This window comes from Musa acuminata, chromosome BXJ3-1 (genome assembly GCF_036884655.1).
Source record: "Musa acuminata AAA Group cultivar baxijiao chromosome BXJ3-1, Cavendish_Baxijiao_AAA, whole genome shotgun sequence".
Taxonomy (NCBI): domain Eukaryota; kingdom Viridiplantae; phylum Streptophyta; class Magnoliopsida; order Zingiberales; family Musaceae; genus Musa; species Musa acuminata.
The window spans coordinates 36,132,025-36,153,265 of NC_088349.1; the positions used below are offsets into that span (position 1 = coordinate 36,132,025).

General features: G+C 35.0%; 1 protein-coding gene across 1 annotated transcript; it reads left to right on the forward strand.

Moving 5' to 3' along the window:
• The first annotated feature begins 1,917 nt into the window (after positions 1-1,917).
• LOC135629551 (uncharacterized) lies at positions 1,918-19,732 on the forward strand. Its single transcript, XM_065137077.1, has 9 exons — positions 1,918-3,223; positions 3,330-3,452; positions 3,533-3,599; positions 9,223-9,326; positions 9,433-9,535; positions 9,620-9,915; positions 16,999-17,304; positions 17,381-17,745; positions 19,227-19,732. Exons 1-8 carry the CDS (start codon positions 2,003-2,005, stop codon positions 17,735-17,737), a joined length of 2,577 nt encoding a protein of 858 aa, XP_064993149.1. The 5' UTR covers positions 1,918-2,002; the 3' UTR covers positions 17,738-17,745; positions 19,227-19,732.
• The last annotated feature ends 1,509 nt before the right edge of the window (positions 19,733-21,241 follow it).

Below are 21,241 nucleotides of genomic sequence, written 5' to 3' on the forward strand. Positions count from 1 at the left end.
TTCTATCATATCGAGGTTGTGTCTTTTAACATGGGTAGGGCAGCCCAAAATCTTAACAACATTAAGATCGAGCTTCTTCCCTTTCTATATCTCATATGGTATTGACACTACCGATTTAGTTGGAACTCTATTCAGAAGGTAAGCTACAGTCTCTAGGGTGTATCCCCAAAATGAGATGGGTAGGTCAACGAAACTCATCATGGACTGCACCATGTCTAATAGTGTAGGATTCCTCCTTTCAGATACATCATTGAGTTGAGGTGCATAAGGAGGTGTCCATTGAGATAAAATCCCATGGTCCTTGAGGACTTGGGTAAACTTTGTACTCAAGTATGTTAGGAACAAGTCGGCAGTAAGAGGGGGGGTGAATTAGTGCAGCAGATAAAACACGTCGGTTTTAAAAATCTTCGTTTTAATTGAACCTGTTTCGAAAAGATATTAAACTTGAAAGTATACGGAAGAGTATAATGAGAAGGTAAAGCAAGTAAGGTAGTTTGTAAGGAAGATAAACAACAAAATAAAAATGCAAACTGTTTTATAGTGGTTCGGTCGTCGTGACCTATATCCACTCCACCGATTCCTTTTCTATCGAGGCCACCGGCATCCACTAACGATCTTCTTTCAATCGGACAAAGTTCAATTACTTTTTTACACCTTATCTTTTTCACAGGTTTAGGAGACAACCTTTACACCCCTCTTTTATAAGGTTTCCCTCACACACCTCCCTTAGAACCCTCTTTAAGCTTTAATAGGAGGGAACCCAACTTTCTAATAAGGTTTTATTTGTTAGTTCCTAATCTATAAAAGGTTGTTTTATGCATTAATATTTATTTTAGTGTTTTAAGTGAGAAACAATTCAAAATCTGATTGTATTTATATAAACTTTTTAAGTTCTATCATTTAATTTTGTATCTCTTTAGTTTGTCAAGATGAGTTTAGTCTTTGTATCTAGTAAATGATGAATTTTTTTTTAATTATATATTTTATTTAATTATCTTTAGGGTGAGAAGTTTTTTATCCCTTTATTCTATTCCAAAAATATTTTCAGTAAATATAACTTTCAACCTTTCAAATTCTATTTCTCATTCTCTCGGTATTACATATATATATATATATATATATATATAATAAATGAAGATTACAAAATGGATTCTGTAAATAGAAGAACTCAATTTCATTTATTTAATCCTTGCCTGGTACGATTTCATAGTCTTAGAATTCAATCATTCTATTGAACCATCAGCTTTGTATTTTTTGGTCTAACACGAACAAATGGCGTCGGAGGAGTCTTATCGCAAGTTTTGTATGACCTCTTTGAGCAGAGGTTTGATGTTCAAACCATTTTCGAACTTAAAAGGACGTCAACTCCAAATAAATCACCTAACGATTTGGGCTTCTTTGGTTAAACTTCAATTATACCTCAACCTAAATTGAAGTGTTTCCTAATTCCAAACGTGACAAAATTTAAAATACGGAATAGGTCGGATCAACTTTGTGACAACCATATATCAAACATGTAAACAATTACTGTTTATATATATATATATATAATGTAATTGTTGTTAGTAGATGGTCTCAGTCACGAACAATCAAAAAGTTCGGAAGACCCAAAATGAACAAGCCGACAGTGGAATCCAATGCAACAAACGACGGAAAGTTACGCTGGGATTTACGGTTTATCTCAGCATTTACATTATCCATGGATTTATGGACTGACAACAGATGCTCCAACTCGGATCCTAAACGGATCCAGTAATAAACAGGCTGATCGTGACATAAATCCGATGAGCACTCTGTTCTATTTGGATTCTATTTTGATCACACTATGATCCGACATCCGGGCTCTGTATTGGGCCTCAGCCCACACACTGACCTTCTACGATTCAAATTTCCATCCGTTCGCATCAATCTGGATCCGGGTTCGCTAGAGGTCTCCTCGCCGCCTCCCCCAACTCCTACCGTAATTAGGATCGAAATCAGACACCTTGTCCTGAGCCAGACCATGGCGACCAGCGACTCCTCCGACTCCCAAGACCGAAGAAGCCGTCGCCGCCACCGCCACCGCGAAAGCAGAAGATTCGGAGGAGCCGCCGCCGCTAATCGCGGCTCCCCGAACGGCTTCGGAACTTCTCTGTCCCGCGGCGCCAATTCTAGGGTTTCGCCCGTTGAGCGTAGAGGCCGTCGCGGCTCGGAGAGCGAGAGTTCCGATTCTGATAGCCGCGAGAAGGTGCGGCGATCGACGACTGAGCGCCGACATCGACATCTTCGCGATGAAGAAGGGAAATCGAGGAATCACATATCCGGTAGGAGGCGGCGCGATAGCGATGAAGAAGATGACCAGGGAAAGAAGGAAAGGAGGTTGAGCGGTAGCGGTAGTGAGGATGATGGCGAGGCGAGGAGGAAAAAGAGGCGGCGTGGTAGTGATGAGGACGCTGGGAAGGGGAAGGAGAAAAGAAGGCAACGGTCCGATGAGGAGGATAGCAGGCGAAAGAGAATGAGAGACGACGACGAGTTGCGTGATAGAGATTCGCATCTCCACAGGGATAGGAGGGATAAGTTTGAGGAGAGCCCACCTCGGAGACGAGAAGCCCGTTCCAGTGGACGAAAGGGAGGCCGACGACACGAAGAATGGAGAAGAGACGGTGAAGAGCAATCGTCAGATGAGGAAGAAAGCCCTCGACGGCGAGAAAGGAATAACAGAAATAGTGATCGGCGTTCAGATGACCGACATAGGGATTATGATAGTGAAAACCATAGGGATAGGACTGCAGAAGAAGGCAAGGGCCGAGACCAAGAGATCAAGAAGGTGGAGAGTCAACCACCACCAGCACCTGCTTCAGATTCTAATATCGGAAGGACTGGTGGTATCTACATTCCTCCTCACAGGATGGCCCAAATGATGCGTGAAGTGCAGGATAAGAGCAGCGAGGCATACCAGAGATTGAGCTGGGATGCCCTGAGGAAGAGTATCAATGGGCTAGTGAATAAAGTAAATGCTACAAACATTAAGAACATAATTCCTGAGCTCTTCATGGAGAATTTGATTCGTGGACGGGGACTTTTCTGCCGTTCATGCATGAAGTCCCAAATGGCATCCCCTGGATTTACGGATGTCTTTGCTGCATTGGTTGCAGTTGTCAATACCAAGTTTCCTTTAATTGGTAGGCTTCTTGTTGTGAGAATTGTCTTGCAACTCAAGAGGGCTTATAAAAGGAATGACAAGGTAGGCATTTGGGTTTCTTATTATCTAGCTGCAGTTTCATTTTGTATTTTTTGCTCAAGTAAAAAATGTTAACCTCTGATATGTTGTCTGTGTTCTCTGTTTTTAGCCTCAACTACTTGCTGCAACCAAATTTATAGCTCATTTAGTGAATCAACTAGTAGCACATGAGGTTATTGCTTTAGAGCTTCTCACTGTGCTGTTGGAAAATCCTACAGATGACAGCGTAGAGGTAAAATGCTATGATTAAGATATTGGTGCGCCTACAATTGTTTTGGATTTCTCTTATATCTTTTCTTTATCCATGCGAAGGTTGCTGTTGGATTCGTGAAAGAATGTGGAGCATTACTTCAGGACATTTCACCCCAAGGCCTCCATGGTGAGCTAGTTTTTGTTTACAAAGCATTTTCTACTTTGGATAATTTTTCATATTGGTTATTTTTAGGAACCTTTTTATTTTTTGCATTTTGAGATGTGGCTCTTCATTTTGATTCTTCTTCCCTAAGGTTGTGGCTATAGGTGCCTTGTAATCTAAAAATAATTGGAATTATCTTGTTCCAACTATGAAATTATGTACCTATTAGATTGGTGATCTTTAAAATGAAGCATTTGCTAGATTTGTTCTTCATCGACACTCATTACAAATGAAAAGGCAACACTAGCTAGCAGGGCTAAGACAAAAAAAACAACTACCAAGAGTAAAAGTTTTACAATGATTGTAGTAAATATATTTTAAATTTGGATAAGATCCTCTAATTACACCTTAAACATCAGTTTGGCGGTGGTGCACGAGACTCACTTATCAAAGGTTGAGATTTTAAAACTTCATCCGATATATTTTGAAGGTCTTGGTTAGCTTAGCTGGTAAAAACTTTAATAGAATATTGTAAGGTCCTGGGCTCGAATCATTCTTTCGCCACTTGCCCTTTGCCAAAAAAGAAAATCCTACAATTAGAGTATTAGATCACACTTGAGTTCTGTAATGTTCAAACCTAAATTTGAACTGTTGATACCAAATATTCTTTAATTTTTGCAGACTTCTAGCCTTTTTATTTGTTTGATGTACTTGAATGAGGATTTAAATTCTGGCAGAAGAATATCATATGTACAATACATGTTTTGATGGATGATTGTTTGTGTATTGAGGGCAACAAAGTGCTTGTGTTTACTATGTTATCTTTAAAGTTAAGTATTGTACCACAGCTTTTTGGTAATCATAATCATAATATCGATATCAATTCTTCCCAGTTAATTTGATCTTATAGGGCTTCTGCTCACATGGGTAATAGAAGGAATCCAAGGTATAACTAATATCAATATGTTGATTAAATATGTTTAGGTATTAAAAATAAAATTCATAAAAGTCTAAGTATATATATGAGCATAGCACCATTAAAAATGAATAAGAGACCATGAGCTATTAAGAATCAAGCAACGGAATACAATAAAATAAAATATAATAATCAGTGATTTAAAAAACGTTAGGCGCCAAAACGCGTCAAGGTCCAAAAACGCCCGAGGCGCTAGGCGCTCGCCCGAGCGAAGTGAGACGCTAAAATATAAAAATATATAATATAATTAATAAGTATAATTATTTAAAATTTTAAATAAAAATATACTATTAAATTAAGAAAATCTAGAGTACAAAATCATAATGTCACATTAACAAAAAGTCTCAAAATTCAAAACAATAAAATTTTACATCAAAGTCATTCATCATAATCAATATTATTATCATTTTCACATAAATCATCTTCATTGAATTCGTCCTCTTTCTCTTGTCTTTTCTCTTTATCAAAATATATTTCATTCTTTATGTCTTCAACAATAGTAGAAGTCGAGCTTGATGCTTTTGCACTATTTTTCTCTTTATCATCTGTCTTGTATATGTTTGTAATTCTCCAACACTTGAAGCTCTTGCCATATCTTCCCATGTTAATCTATCATTTTCAAATACAAGCTCATCTTCGGCATCTTGCAAGTTGGCACTTATTTCTCCCACCTACCACTCATTTGAATCATCAATATCTTGCAATGAGATTTGATCAATTCTATTTAGCAAATCATGACGAGCCTTCAAAGCTTAATTATACTTTATGTAAATAAGATCGTGTAATCGTTGATGTTCCAACCGATTTCTTCTCTTTGAGTGAATCTGTCATATCATATAATTTAAAAAATATATTCATACATTTAGCTAAATAAATAAATAAATTAAAACAAAAATATTTAGTGATTCTTACATGCTCAAAGACACTCTAGTTTCTCTCACAACCCGAAGCACTACATGTCAAACTAAGTACTTTGATAGCAAATTATTATAAGTTCGGGGTGAAATTTTCAAATAGACTGCACCATTCAATTGCAAAATTTATGTTATTATTAGCAATAACATAGTAACATACTATAGATGAAATTAATTATATCAAATTATTAATACCTGAAGACGTAGTTGTCCTATATCGAACGACCATTGGAATTCCAAAAAGACCTTCGGCATTTTTATATAAAGATAATTCACGAATAATTTTATCTTGCACCTCAAGGTTTGGAACTAATCTCGCAACGCACTGATATAACCCATCTAAAACTTCTACATCAAACCCAACAGATTTAATCTTACAAAAGAATTCAGGGTTCAAATAATATCCTATTGCATGTAAGGGACGATGGAGTTGACAATTCCATCTTTCGTCAATGATTGTAAAAATTTTCTCATATTTTTCTTTATTTTCATTAAAAGACCTTTTAATCATCTCTTTCGTTTTATCCATAGCCTCATAAATATATCCCATTGCAATCTTATTTTTATGAGGTTATTACCTTTAATATATAAACTACATGATTCCAAAAGGATGGCATTAAGATGATATCAGTAGCTCTCTTGCTTTTTGCTTCTTTTGTTCATTTGCTTGTCACCCATTTCTCAGAGGTAAATATGTTTCTCAGATTATGTTTTTGATGATGCACGCTCTGTAATGCCAAGAATGAAGTAGCAAATCGAGTGACATCATATTTCACTAATTCTTTGTTTCCTGTGAATTCTCTCATCATATTCAAAGCTCCAATATGATTATAAAGAAATCCAACAACAAAAATTGCCCTTTCTAAGGTTTTTTGGATGTCTAAGATCTTTCCAATATCCTCCAACATTAAATCAATACAATGTGTTGCACATGGAGTCCAATATAAGTGTTGTCTTTTTGTTTCAAGCAATTTACCTGAAACAAAGGATAAAAAAAAATGATAAGACTTAAGAGTTTAACAATTTAATTGAAGATAAAATAATTCAAAATTTTAAAAATTTAAAAATTCAAAAGATGAATATTACCAGCTAATACATAGTTGCTTCCATTGTCTGTTATGATTTGAACGACATTTTGTTCTCCAATTTCTCTCACGAACTTGTCAAGTAAATCATATATCTTGTCTCCAGATTTTACAAAAGATGAAGCATCTATTGACTTCACAAACATAGTCCCTAAAGAACAGTTAACCATAAAATTAATTATACTCCTGCGCCTCCTGTCAATCCAAACATCTGACATAATAGAGAAATCATGTGTTGCCCATGATTCTTTATGACCCTTTAGTAAGTCATTTGTATAATTCAACTCTTTTTGTAACAATGGAACTCGTATCTCATAATAACTTGGAGGTTTTAATCCTGCACCATATCTTCCAATAGCTTCAATCATTTCCTTAAAACTATCTAAACGAGTTGTACTAAGGGGAAGACTAGCCTGATAGAAGAAACGAGCAATGTGCTGAATTATTTTTTCTCTTATTTCTTTATCACAAGCATCACTTATATTTGTTTGTCTAAATTTTGAGCCTCCTGCTTGCCCTTGTTGCTTCTATAATCCTTGAAACATATATAGATCCATCAATCCTTTTTTACCCTTCTTAGTACTCATAATTTTTTTTCCTTTTTTGTCATATACTTTTTTCCTACTTGGGTTAATACTCATAGAATAATCTTCTTCTTCATCCCTGAGATGTTCAACATTGTCTTCTGATAAATTCCTGTAAGATTCATTCTTTTGCGTCTTCTTTTCATTCATATAACTCAACAATTCTTCTTTTACCTTAGGTGGACACTTTTTGCAAGCTATTGCATTCTTGAAATTTCTTATTAGATGTTGTTTTGCACGGAAAATATCACTTCTAGTAGTCTTATCGCAGAACATGCAAGTCACTGCATTAGGATCTTTCGGATCCTTTAGATAATTATACTTCCATGCAGGATCTTTTTTTGATGCCATTGGAGACTCTATTGAGTTACTCTGTACACTTGTCATTTTATCCTGAAACCTAACAATAATTTTAAATAAATAAAAATTAATAGTATTAAAATCAAAATAATATATTATTAATCTAATAAATACAAATACTGTTACTAGTATACAGTTAACAGTATACTGTGTACTGTTAACAGTATATTATCGAAAGAGAAGAGAAGAGCGTAAGGGAAGACTGAGGGTGCTGATTGATAAAAGCGGGAGCGGCAACGGCGAGCGATGATAGTGGCAACGGCAACGGTAGTAGCGGGAGCGGCAAGTGGTGACAATGGCAGCGACATCGGTAGCAGCGAGCAGCAGCAGCGACAGCGGGAGCGGCAAGCGGCGACAGTGGCAACGACAGGAGCGAGCAACGGGAGCGGCGAGCGGAGACAGTGGCAATGATAGCAGCGACAGTGGCAACGGGAGCGGGAGCGGCGACAGCGGCAGCGAGCAACGGGAGAGGCAGCTTGAACAGCGAGCAGGGTTAGGGTTAGGGAAGTCGCGCTGATATTGGTGCTTTAGTTGGTTCGATTGAATCATCTATAGCACCGGAGACCGAACCAGATCTAAAACGCTAGTTCGGTCGCCTAGTTTAACCCAGGCGCTCGCCCGAAGCGCCCGACGCCTGGAAATGAAGCGAGGCGCTCGGGCCTCGCCTCGCCTTGCTCGAGTGCCTAGACGAGCACCTAATCGCCTATTGAAATCACTGATAATAAGACATTGACAATCAAGTATGCAGACAATCACTGTTTGAACTTATCGTTCAATAAAAGCAAAATAAATATCAAGAAAATATAGAATAAGAAACACTTCCACTTGTGAATTGTTAATCTCAGTAGGAGACAACAATGAGGGGAAACATCTTAGATGGTCTAGGCATAAGAAAAGGAGCATAAACTTTGGTTAGGCAAGGTGAACCAATTAGCATTAGTATTGCAAAGAGAGGAGCAGAGGAACTGAGAAACTTCAAAATGCACTTAATTTAACAAAGGATCTATATTGTAGAACATACTGATGGGAGGAGATCCATGCAACAGATAGTGATCATAAATAGCTGCAATGATATGGTTTGTTGTTATATGTTTGTCAACATTGTTTTTGTAGTGATCACAAATAACTGCAATGTTATGGTTTGTTGTTATTTGTTTTTCAGCATTGTTTTTCAAATTTCTGTGTTACAAAGAGAGCAATGAAGAAGCATTCCCAAATAAATGAAATATTCGGAAGTGACGATTCACTGACACCCTTTATTCAGATAGTCCAACTTTGAGAAGATATCAAGATGTATAGTTGATGTATGTAGCTTCAGAAGTTTCAACGTCTCTTCTCTTTGTATGATGATAATTTGATGCTGTGAATAAACGCAAATTTTTGCCTTTGTATCTTATCTTTTTAACCTTATTGCATAAGTGATAGTCATTACAGTACACATTCACATGTATTTTACATACTTGATCATAAAATAGTAATCTAAGTGGCAATTTTAGGGTATAAATAGGAATATACATTTTAGAGCAGCATTTGGTATATCTCAACATGGACCATGGTTTCTGTGGTTTTGGGTTATCTGTGTATATCCCTTTTTGGTTCAACTTCTTGTGTTGTATTTTTACTAGTCACTTCAAGCCACATGCTAGTATTGTTAATTGCCTTTTTCAACAATTTCTTTAAGGAGTGTTATTCTTTCATAATTTGACATGTAGATATTTTTATCTACAGGTATATTTGAACGTTTTCGTGGTATACTTCATGAGGGAGAAATAGATAAAAGGGTCCAATTTTTGATTGAAGGACTTTTTGCGATACGAAAAGCCAAATTTCAGGTATGGTTTTATCAGTACAAGTGCTTTAATATGCATGTCTCATGTAAAAGATCCTAGGATATTCTGTTGGCTGAAAATTTTCCTTTGGTCTGACGATTCTCTATAGGGTTTTCCTGCTATTCGTCCAGAGCTGGACCTTGTTGAGCAAGAGGAGCAACTTACCCATGAGATATCCCTTGATGAGGAGATTGATCCAGAGACACATCTTGGTATTTATGTTTAATAAATTAGTTCATCTGTTTAGGTGTTCTTTCCTTGATGACTATCATAGATCTTTTTTTTTTTATTTGCAGATGTCTTTAAACCAAATTTGAATTTTCTTGACGATGAAAAGGCTTATGAGGACCTTAAAAAGAGGATTCTTGATGATGAGTCTTCTGAAGATGAAGAAGGCTCTGATGTGGTCTCTGATGATGAGGAGGAAGAAGAATCTGAGGAAGATGAAACAGAAGAAATGAAAATAAAAGATGAAACCGAGACAAATCTTGTCAACTTACGAAGAACCATATATCTTACAATTATGTCAAGTGTTGATTTTGAGGAGGCTGGACATAAGTTGTTAAAAATCAAACTTGAGCCTGGTCAGGAGGTAAGTTATGCCCTGTACGGGCTTTGTTTGCGATCTACTTTCCCTTTAGAAGGCATTATTGCTTCAATTGGTCTGTGTTGCTAATTCAATTTTATCCTATAGACACCTAATGTTGCTTATTCTGATCAGTCCTGGTATATGATGATATTTGCTCCATATTAAGCGTAACCATATAGGTTGTAGAGCCTTTTATTAGATTTCTTTGTGGAGAATGATAACTACCAATAAGAATGTATCATAAGCTATATAATCTCATGGCCACAGGCACAAGAGATTTTTTTTTTTTTAAATGTGGAATTTTGAGAAGAAATTTTGCAGAAATGGCAGTTGCTCAAAGGACAAAAATAACATTCAGCTAATAATTTGAGTTAATGAATTGATCTATAATCATATAACATGATGAACTTTCTAATTGAGAAGCCACGGTTTAGAATACTGGTGGTGCATACCGACTCATATTAATTGGTCTGGCCAAGAATTGATAACAAACCATACAGCTTGATGTTGCTCGGTTTGCCACCTTTTGGTACAATAACAATATTGGTCTGCTCGATTGTTGAGATTGGTGTTGGTCAGGGATTTAACACCTTGGATAAGGATAAAATTATGTAGATTATTGCAAAAATATAGAAGAGGTTATTTGGTTTTTTTTCTCTACTGTGACATGAATTTAAGGTCCATATCTTGTAAAACATTTATCTATTTTTTAGACATTTTCCAGTGCTTGAATTCTTAACTTCGATCAGTGTCCCATATGCTATGAAGTGATTGCGACTTGGGTTTTGGGTATCACTTCAATCAAGGCCTAGAGGCTTCACTAATTCTTCCTTCAGAGTACATTTTGTTTTTTCTTTTTTTGTAGGTCTAAATGCTTAAAGGCATGCCTCCACAATGCTATACATATTATTTGGTTAACTTTGTGTGCATTGCATAAGATTGAATTTGTTCTTTGTAAGAGAATAAATCATGTTTGTCTATGGAAGCAGTTTTTCATTGCAAACAATCTGAAAGGCCAAATGGTCGATCAATAGAACAAAAGCCTATTTCTTTTGAAAAATGATGAGTGTGATTTTATTTTGCATGATTATATTGTCATCCACAAAATTTAGCTCTTTTTCCTTTTGAACTTCAACATAAGTCGAAAGTTCCTCTCCAAGTTCTCTTCATTCTTTGGGTGGATCCCCACCCGAAGGAAGAATGTGGTAATGTTTTCTTCAAAAATAAGACTGTGGGCACTAGGAAAATTGTATCTTAGAAAATGTGGGAATGTTTTCTAAACCCCACCCGAACGAAGAATGTGAGAATGTTTTCTTAAAAAATGAGGCAAGTTTTCGAATCCAATATTCAATTATACTTTTATTTCCTAGATTCTGAACTACTGAATACATGATTTAGAGAAAGAAAGTAAATTAATACGAGGAAATTTTATCAATGGGTATTAAAACTTGTATTTCCTTTGACATGGGAAGGATATTTATATAGATAAATCATTTGAATTATTCTACTACTATTAATATCATAACATACTTGTTAGTAACTATTATAAATTATAGTGCTTTTATTTTCATTAGCTGATAGACATGATCCACGTCCTAGTTCTCCGTGTTTTTAGGTTTGGTTTTGTGTACACTTGTCTACTATTGTTTGTTAGTTATGTAACTATATTGATTTGATTCAACTTTTCCTAGTTCCCCTATTTATTTGTATTTGTTTAATTAAAATTTTGAATATGTGGTTGTCGAATCATAATTGAAATTTTAGAAATCGACAGAACATTGTGCTCTTAATTGATTCATGCTTATTTTTTTATGTACTAAATTTATAGATGTTACATACAGTGCATTTGGCTTCAGCGCCAACATCGGCAATGCTGATCCCAAGCCCGGATGAAAAAGATGGAGAGTCGTGTAGGTCATTGATAACCAACGTAAAACTATGCTAGATCTCATGAACATGGATCTTAATTGATTTTAATATAGAGCTAGGTCGTAATTTGGAAGTGATGTGGGTTGCCTTCACCACTTAGTTGTTTTGAATTGCAAACGGTGGGCTAGGAGGTCGCTCAGAAGCAACCTATCACATTGGCGCCTAGATATTGTTTTGGATCAATGGAAGTAAAGAAGTTAGTGCAAGAATAGAGGGTTCGGTTAACTACTTAGAATATAAGAACACTTTCAGGGAAAATATTAAAATTGGTAGACACTATGATCAGAAGAAGAATAAATATTATTTGCTTACAAGAGATTAAGTTGGTAGGGGAAAAATCTAGAGAGATTGATAGTATCGAATTTAAAATTTGATATGCCGAAAAAGTTAAACACAAAAAATGGTGTAGGAATTGTTGTTGATAAGGATCTTAAAAACAATGTTGTAGATGTAAAAAGATTAGGAGATAGAATTATAGTTATAAAATTTGTGAAAGAATATTTTGAATGTCATTAGTGCTTATGTCTCTTAAGTTGGATTGGGTGATCAAACCAAAAGAAAATTTTGGAAAAATTTAGATGATATCATTCAAGGAATGCCTATAATCGAAAAACTTATAATTAGAGGAGATTGAAATGATAATGTAGAGAAAACATATGGTGAATATAAAGGGGTGCATGAGGACTTTGGTTATGGAGAGAGAAATAAAGATGGTGGTATGATTTTAGATTTTGCAACTTTGTATGATCTTATAATTATAAATACCCACTTTAAAAAAAGAGATGAACATTTGATTATTTATAAGAGTTATAACAACTATAGTCATATAGAATTTTTTCTCACAAGAAAGTAGATAAAGTTATTTATAAGAATTGTAAAGTTATACCTAACGGAAGTTTCATGGATCAAGATAGGTTGATGGTATTAGATATTTACTGTAGAAAATAAAAAAGAAAAAGATAATAGAAAATTTTGCTAGGATTAGATGGTGGAATTTTAAAGATGATAATGGAAACACTTTTAAGGTTAAGATGAAAAGAGAGGTGACTTGAAACTTAGATGAGGATAATATTAATATTATTTGGACTATGATGGCTAACAAGATTTGGGCTTAACGAAAGATATTCTTAATGAAATTAAAGATAGAAGTGTACCCTTAAGAGAGAGTTGGTGGTGATGCGAAGGAGTTTAAAAAATATTTTTTATTAAAAGATCATGTTTTAAACATTGACAAAATTATAAAAAATAGAAAAAAAATTAAAAGATATAAAGAATCTAAAAAAGAGGCTAAAAAAACAGTTAGTATGGTAAGATATAAAGCTTATGATAATTTTTATAATAGATTAGGTACTAAAGATGATGAAAGAGATATATATCGAATTGCTAAAGCCAAGGAAAGAAAGTATAAGGATTTAGGTAATATTAGATGCATTAAAAATGAAGATCAAAGAATACTTGTTAGTGATAACGAGATTTAAGTAAAATGAAAAAAATATTTTTATAAATTATTTAATAAATATTCCATATAGGACTTAGATCTAATGATAAATAATAGTGGTAGATTTAATAATCATAGATTTGTTCATAAAATTAAAGCTAATGAAGTAAAAATAACTAAGTGTAGGGCTTGATGGTATCTCAATTGAGGTTTAGAGAAGTTTAGGGAACAAGTGAGTAGTTTGGTTAACTAGCTTACTTAATGGAGAAAAAAAATTTTAGTGCCGATTTACAAAAATAAAGGTGACATACAAAATTATTCAAATTATAGAGGAATTAAATGATATACTATGAAACTTTAGGAAAGAGTCATCAAAAGTAGGATGACTTGAAACAAATCTCATTGAAAATCAGTTTGGTTTTATCACTAGAAGATCAATCATATAAGCTATTTATTTATTAAGACACTTAATGATAAAGTGTATGGAGAAAAAGAAGAATGATTTTTATTAAGTGAAATTAATTATAAACTTGAGCTATGGAGGCAAGCCTTAGAAACTAAAGGTTTTAGATTAAGTAGGACTAAAACTAAATATAAAAAATATAATTTTAGTGATTCTAGAAATAGATAGGAGAATATAGTTAAATTGGATGAATAGGAAGTCCTTTTAAGTTAAAAGCTTTAGCTATGTTGGATAAATTATTTAACACGATGGAGAGATCGATGAAACTATTATTCATAGTTTAAAAATAGAATGATTAAAATGGCGAGGGGCGTCGGTAGTTTTGTGTGATTATCATATACCTTTGAGATTAAAAGAAAAATTTTATAAGACAGTTGTGAGACCAACAATGCTTTATGGATGTAAGTGTTAGGCAATGAAAAAATAACTTATACAAAGAGTTTGTGTTGTCAAGATGAGAATGTTGAGATGGTTATGTGGAGTTACTATGAAAGCAGTGATTTAAAAAGCGTTAGGCGCCAAAAGGCGCCAAGGTCCAAAAACGCCCGAGGCGCTAGGCGCTCGCCCGAGCGAAGCGAGGCGCTAAAATATAAAAATATAAAATATAATTAATAAATATAATTATTTAAAATTTTAAATAAAAATATAAAAATATATAATATAATTAATAAATATAATCGCATTAACAGTATAAACCTGCTGACGGAGAAACGAGGAAGCAGCGGCGGCAAGCAGCGGCAGCGGGAAAGGGAAAGGGAGCGGAAGGCGTGAGCAGCGGGAGGGCTCGAGGGAGGCGCGAGCAGCGGGAAGGCTCGCGGGAGGGCTCGCAGGAGGCGCCTCGCGCGGGAAGGCTCGCGGGAGGGCTCGCGGGAGGCGCGAGCAGCGGCAGCTGGAGCAGCAGCAGCAAGCGACGAGATCGCGATCGGGATCGGGATCGGGATCGGGATTGAGAGCGGCAGCGGCAGCTGGTTAGTGTTGGGTTAGGGTTAGGGTTAGGGTTGGGGTTATATCGGTTTAGTTGGTTCGATTGAACCAACTAACAACCGAACCAGGACCGAACCAGACCTAAAATTCTGGTTCGGTCGCCTTGGTTTACCCAGGCGCTCGCCCGAAGCGCCCAGCGCCTGGGCTCGGGCGAGCTCCCAGGCGGCGCCTGTTTGAAGCGTGCCGCCTGGGACATTAGCGAGGCGCTCGGGCCTTGCCTCGCCTCGCCCGAGCGCCTAGGCGAGCGCCCGAGCGCCTTTTGCAATCACTGTATGAAAGATAGAAAAATAAATACTTTTATTCGTGAACAACTAGGAATCGCTTCGGTAGAAAATAAGATGAGAGAAAATCGTTTAAGATAGTATGAATATGTGATTATAAGACCTTCGGATGCAGTAGTTAGAAGAGGTGAAATGATTAATTTTCGTAATACAAAGGAAAGATAGAGGAAAGATTTAAAAAGACCTTAATAGAAATTATAAATAAAGACTTAAGTACTTTAAATTTCACTAAGCATATGACTGTTTACATATTTCAATGACGGCAAAAGATCCATGTAGCCAACCCCAAATAGTTAGGACTTATAGTTTTGTTGTTGTTGTTATACATATATTGCATTTGAGTTGTTTCATTATTCATCTGAACTGGTATTATAAATTGAAGCATGTTACTAAACTTGCTATGGAAGCATCCAAATCATAGAACAATTACTCTTGCCTTTTCTTTTCTGTGAGAAATTTGTGTAGCTTTTATGGGAAAATTTTATGCTGAACTTTCTTTTGACTTAGATGGGACATGGTTATGTGATTGAGCAGACAACTTTAGTCTCATTTTGTTGTCATTTTTGCAATAAATGATATCATTCATTTTCGTGTCTCCTTATTCTTTACTTTTGCTTCCTTTACTGGACATTTGTCCAGTAATACTAATACTAAATGATATAAGTTTAATTTAGTATTAGTGTGTTCATTGTTCATATAGAATACTGACCTACATGATTTGAGCTTTTGGATAGCCTGCTTATTATATATCAACTGCATGTTACTCAATCTTGCTTGAGGATAAGTTTAGATAGCTTCATTGAACTGGTGATGAAGGCAATATGGAAAAGGTCTAAAATACTTGTAGCAAGTTTGATATTGATTTCAGCAAACTACTTGTAGCAGTTCTGGCAGGCATGCCAAAGAGATAATAAAAAAATAATCAAATAATGTTGAAACATGCGTAGTACAATGGTATATCAGCATATTGATCTGTCTTGCAGCACTCTTTATCCTGTGCTTCTTTAACCTATGATGCAGAGTAATATATATTGGAGAAATTCTATTAACTGCCCCTTTGGATGCCTATATTTCACGAAAATCCTTGTCAAGTAACAAGTGTCATACATGCTTCTTTAAGGTTAATGAACATCTACAAATGAAACTCCAATTGATAGATGTTTTATTTCTTTTGAAATTTAACTGTTATCAGTAAAAATCCAATTCTACTCTGGGATCATACTGAAAAACGCCCTTAAATATCTTGAATCAAGATTTATCCTTGGATAAAAGAAATTAGGCAAAACGAGACGGACCTGCTATGGATCAGGACTTGTTTTGACCTGTGAGTGATAAAGATAATGGTAAGTCTTGTTCTGACCTTCATTGATAAAGATATTGGTCGATTGAATATCTGCCCATAGAAACTCATCATTGACATAGCAAGGTATAATGTGGAAAAAAAGAGAGCAACATTGAGAGTGGGACCATTTTAAACATTTAATCATACCTCAGTTTAATGCTAGTTAAGTATATCCTTGTCGAGGGTTAATGATATGCAGAGTATATATGGAAGAATATGAGATGAAGATGGGCATCCTTTGAATTTATGAAGGGGCACCAAAATTTGGATTTTATGCTTCCTACTTTTTACTAGTAAGTGGATTGAATGATGTACCACTATTACCTAACTATGGTATCAATGGATGTAGGAAAAAGTGTAACTATTTGGTCGTTTTTCATATCAGATGTTTTCTCATTATTTTTTGGCCATGTGTGTGTTACAGCTTTCTTCATTACATTTGTTTTCTTTCTTTACTTTTAGCATGTTTACTCCCATTGTAAGTGAATTTTCTTTCCTCGTGTAAATACCTTTTTGATATGCCAATTATTTTTCATATTGTGTTTTTAGATTCTCAAGTGGAAGTATTATGTCATCTTTGTCCAGCATGTGTTTTCCTTAAAGCAATGGAATTGTTGAACTTGTTCCCTGTCTCTTTGTTTGTTTGCAGATGGAATTGTGCATAATGTTGCTAGAATGCTGCAGTCAAGAGAGAACATATCTACGATATTATGGTCTTCTTGGGCAGCGGTTTTGCATGATTAATAAAGTTCACCAAGAAAATTTTGAGAAATGCTTTGTGCAGCAATATTCCATGATACATCGCCTTGAAACTAATAAGCTGCGCAATGTGGCAAAATTCTTTGCTCATTTACTTGGAACAGATGCACTTCCATGGCATGTACTTGCTTATATACGCTTGACCGAGGAGGACACAACATCATCTTCTCGAATCTTCATTAAGATTCTCTTTCAGGTATGTACAAGTTGTTCTTAGATTACCTTTTTTTTTCTCCATCGACTGATGATGTTGATAATAACTTTGAATGCAGGAGTTATCAGAACACTTGGGAATTCGTTTACTCAATGAACGTCTCAATGATCCTACCATGCATGATTCATTTGATTCTATATTTCCCAAGGATAACCCGAAAAATACTAGATTTTCCATCAATTTCTTCACGTCAATTGGGCTGGGTGGTATCACTGAAAACCTGAGAGAACACCTGAAAAATATGCCAAGGCTAATCATGCAACAACAAAAGCCAGTTACTGATTCTGAAGATGAATCTGGAAGTTCAAGCAGCTCAAGTTCCGACTCTGATTCGGGTTCAGAATCTGAGTCAGAATCGAGCTCAGATGAAGGCGAAAGGGGCAGGAGGCATTCCAGGAAACACAAGAGGAATTGAAATACCTGGTGAAGTAACTAAGTCTCTTATGCATTCTCTTTTACTTTCTGATGTGTAACTGCTTCTATGGTAACCAGATATTGTTTTTCATGTGCTAATAACAACAGCCTTAATATTCCCTTTTTTAGCAAGAAAAGCTCTAGTTTTTTGTGTGTTAGTTGTTACTATATGTTCCATTTGTTATGGTTAAGATTTGGCTTTCTAGTAGGAATATGATTCAATGTATCCATTGGCTTCGAGTAGAGTAGCATCTTCATATTGCTAGAGAATTAGTTATTCATAATAAAGATATCTAAATAGTTGTCTATAATTAATAGTTTCTTTCACTTATGATTCATTAGGAACCCAAAAGCCTTTGATGCTTTTGTTTGAAAGGCTTGTTATTTTCTTAATATGAGGTAAAAAATAGTGATGGTATTACCTGAAAATATTGTTGAGACAATCCAATCAGCTTTTTGATGCTAAAAAAGTGACAAGCTTAATTTTGAGATGACTCCCTACATAGAGTTATTAGTGACACCCCTTGTGAAAAAAATTATATGGTCCAAGTGCTTATGGATTTTCATTATTCCAGTAATTAGAGTTAGTACATGGAATGCCACAATGTGGTAGTGATTCATCTTAGAAAATAAAATAAAGGTAGTTCACATGATAATCTTATTCTTTTGGTTGCACACTTGTTGTCTAGCTAATCTGGCACAAAAATTATTGGATATGCAATAAAGATCCAGTTTTTCTTGGAGGTCTAATCAAACAAAATACTGTTAGTTGCTAAATCTGGCACAAAAATTATTGGATATGCAATGAAGATCCAGTTTTTCTTGGGGGTTTAATTAAACAAAATACTTTTAGTTGCTGAATTGTTTTTGATGCATTTCTTGAGATGATATTGTGAGGAAGATAGCTTGACTTTATTGAAATGCTTCCAACCTAATGTTGCGTGGTACATATATATTGCATCACACACACAGCACACTCAAGTTCCACGGGGGTTATCATGTAGGATGGGGAAAAGAAGAGGGATTTGAACTCAACCCTTTGCAAGGGATCCCAATGGTCCAACCATCCAAGCTGGTGGACACTGGCATGTGGGGATCTTTCAATTCATCAAGAATGAAATATAAGTGAGGTTTCTCCTGTCAAGGTTAGGGCATATACATAAGATTATGTCATAAGTATGTCCTGTTTCAATGCTTGATGCAGGAATAATTGATGAGCAATTAATATTTATTATCATTTAAATGTAATTGTTCACTGTCATCTTCGTGTAATTAAAGAAAGTTTCATTTATTTGGTTATTGGCATTGGTGATCAGATTCAGTGCAGTTCTTCCTACTAACAGCCCTTGAATAGCAGTAATCATTATAGGCTTTTGACATTACATTTTTCAGGATCATCTGTACTTGTATTAATTGCTTGAAATGTGAAATTGAGAAAGTATAGATATGCATCCCTAAGTTTTCTGATTTCACTTTTACTCTTTCATCAGGCATTTATAAATAGGGGCGAACATCTTGAGGGAAGCTTATACCTCGTAGTGAAGTGCTGAAGAACTTTTCATGGCTAGTTCGAAAAATATTTTACAGAATGCAGATAAGGCTGATATCGTCTGCTTTTGTACCTTGACAATCAGAATTTGAAGTCTTTCCTTAGCCATCTGACAGCATTTCTTCATGAAGTCATCTCCCTGACATTTAATTCGGGATGCTTGCAACATCAGAGTATCGCCATACATTTTTATTGTAAGTCTTAACCTTGGCGATTTCTTTTCCATCCACGTGGCTATTCCTTGTTTATGGTTAGGCGGCGGAGTGGAATACCTCTTTTGAACTGATGCATCGTGTGAAGTCGTCAACCCTTTCATGTCAGAATAGTCTTTTGTACTGTAACTCTTATTAGTTTTCCTGTAGATCCAACGGGATGGATGTAAGGAGTATCCAAGCTATTTGTTTGTGCTGAGAACGGATGTCTTGGACATGATATTTTCTAGGTCAAGGGAGAACGGATGCCTATGTTGATCGGTAGAACTCGTTTTGACACCAAAAACACATGGAAAATTCTGCAGGAAGTTCTTCAGATTACGAGAACGTGAATGTTGAAGATGAATGGGCCGAGAGGGGTGGCCGCTAGGTAGTGATTTTTGTTTTTTCAAAAAATAAAAAGCTTTAATTACTGAGGATAAAGTGTACAAAATGTCTCACAAAATAAATAAAAAAGTAACTCTTTAAGGAAAACCTTCCTTCCAAAGGATCAAAGACAGTGATTGTCGTCCATTTAAGCTATTTAAGGATTTTTTTTTTCTCGTAACCGTTTGCCAAATTATAGATATCAAATCATAAATATCATCCTTTGTCTTTTTTTTTTAATCATGAATGAATGAAGCTTTAGTATCATCCATTGTTTTTTTATTCAAAGCTTACTCCTGTAGGCATCTATCACTTTTTGTATGTGTTTCAGCTCTTTATTGTAACCTTTTGTATGTGTTTTAACTTTTGAGGTCTTTATTCTATTTCCTTTCAAATGATAAAATCTTTGATGGATTTTTTTTTCAGGATCATTCAGCAGATTCAAGAAATCATATTCCTTTTCATCTTTACAACATAAGTTATATCTTCTAAAGTATACATTGCTTCATCAACTTGAGTATTCAGTAGAGTCAGACTCAACGTATTCAGTGAATAAAAGTAATTATTTTAAGAGTAAATATAAGTAACACAAGTAAAATCCAAAAACTAACTCTTCTTGAAAGATGCATTGTTACCTTTGGAGATTGTGAGGATATCTCCATCACAAGAGAATACTCACCGATCTTTTCTTTTTATTTTTTTCTCAAAATAATTCTATCTAATATATTTGTACTCTTTATTCTTTAGCATTGAACATTATCCAAAGACCTGACTCTTAATTTCAACCTATCACATTGAGATCTATGCAAAATCATCCTTCTCACATAGTATCATCTCTATAAAGTTGTTATAGGAGTCAACGAGCGATATAAGAATTAACAGTACCTTATCTTCTTTATCAATCTTCTTCAATCAACTTTCTTCGGTTGATCTAATATTCATTTAAATGCTTTATCAAGTCTCCACCGTTCTCTATTCTTTGTCTATATAACTTTTGCTTCAAATATAATTTTGTTAGTTAACCTTTTAGCCATATAAAATCTTTTTTATTTATTCGAAATAATCGTAGTGGAGTTATCATTAATAATATGCATAAATGAATAGTACTCATGTACTTTACCACAAGTACCTCTCAATCTTCATCACTCATCTTCTTTAGCTTGTTTACTCGTCTCTTCAATGTTCTTGCTAAATCATATTGAACAAGAAAATCTTAGGATAAAACTATTTTTTATTAAATTTCTCCATAGTAAAACAAAAGGAAATAAATGATGATATCCTTATTAAATATCTAGTTATCGGATCTTGTAGGCTTTACCACTTTATTGGGAAGAGAGAGGAATTAAAAAAAAAAATCTAACACCTCAGTAAATCTATA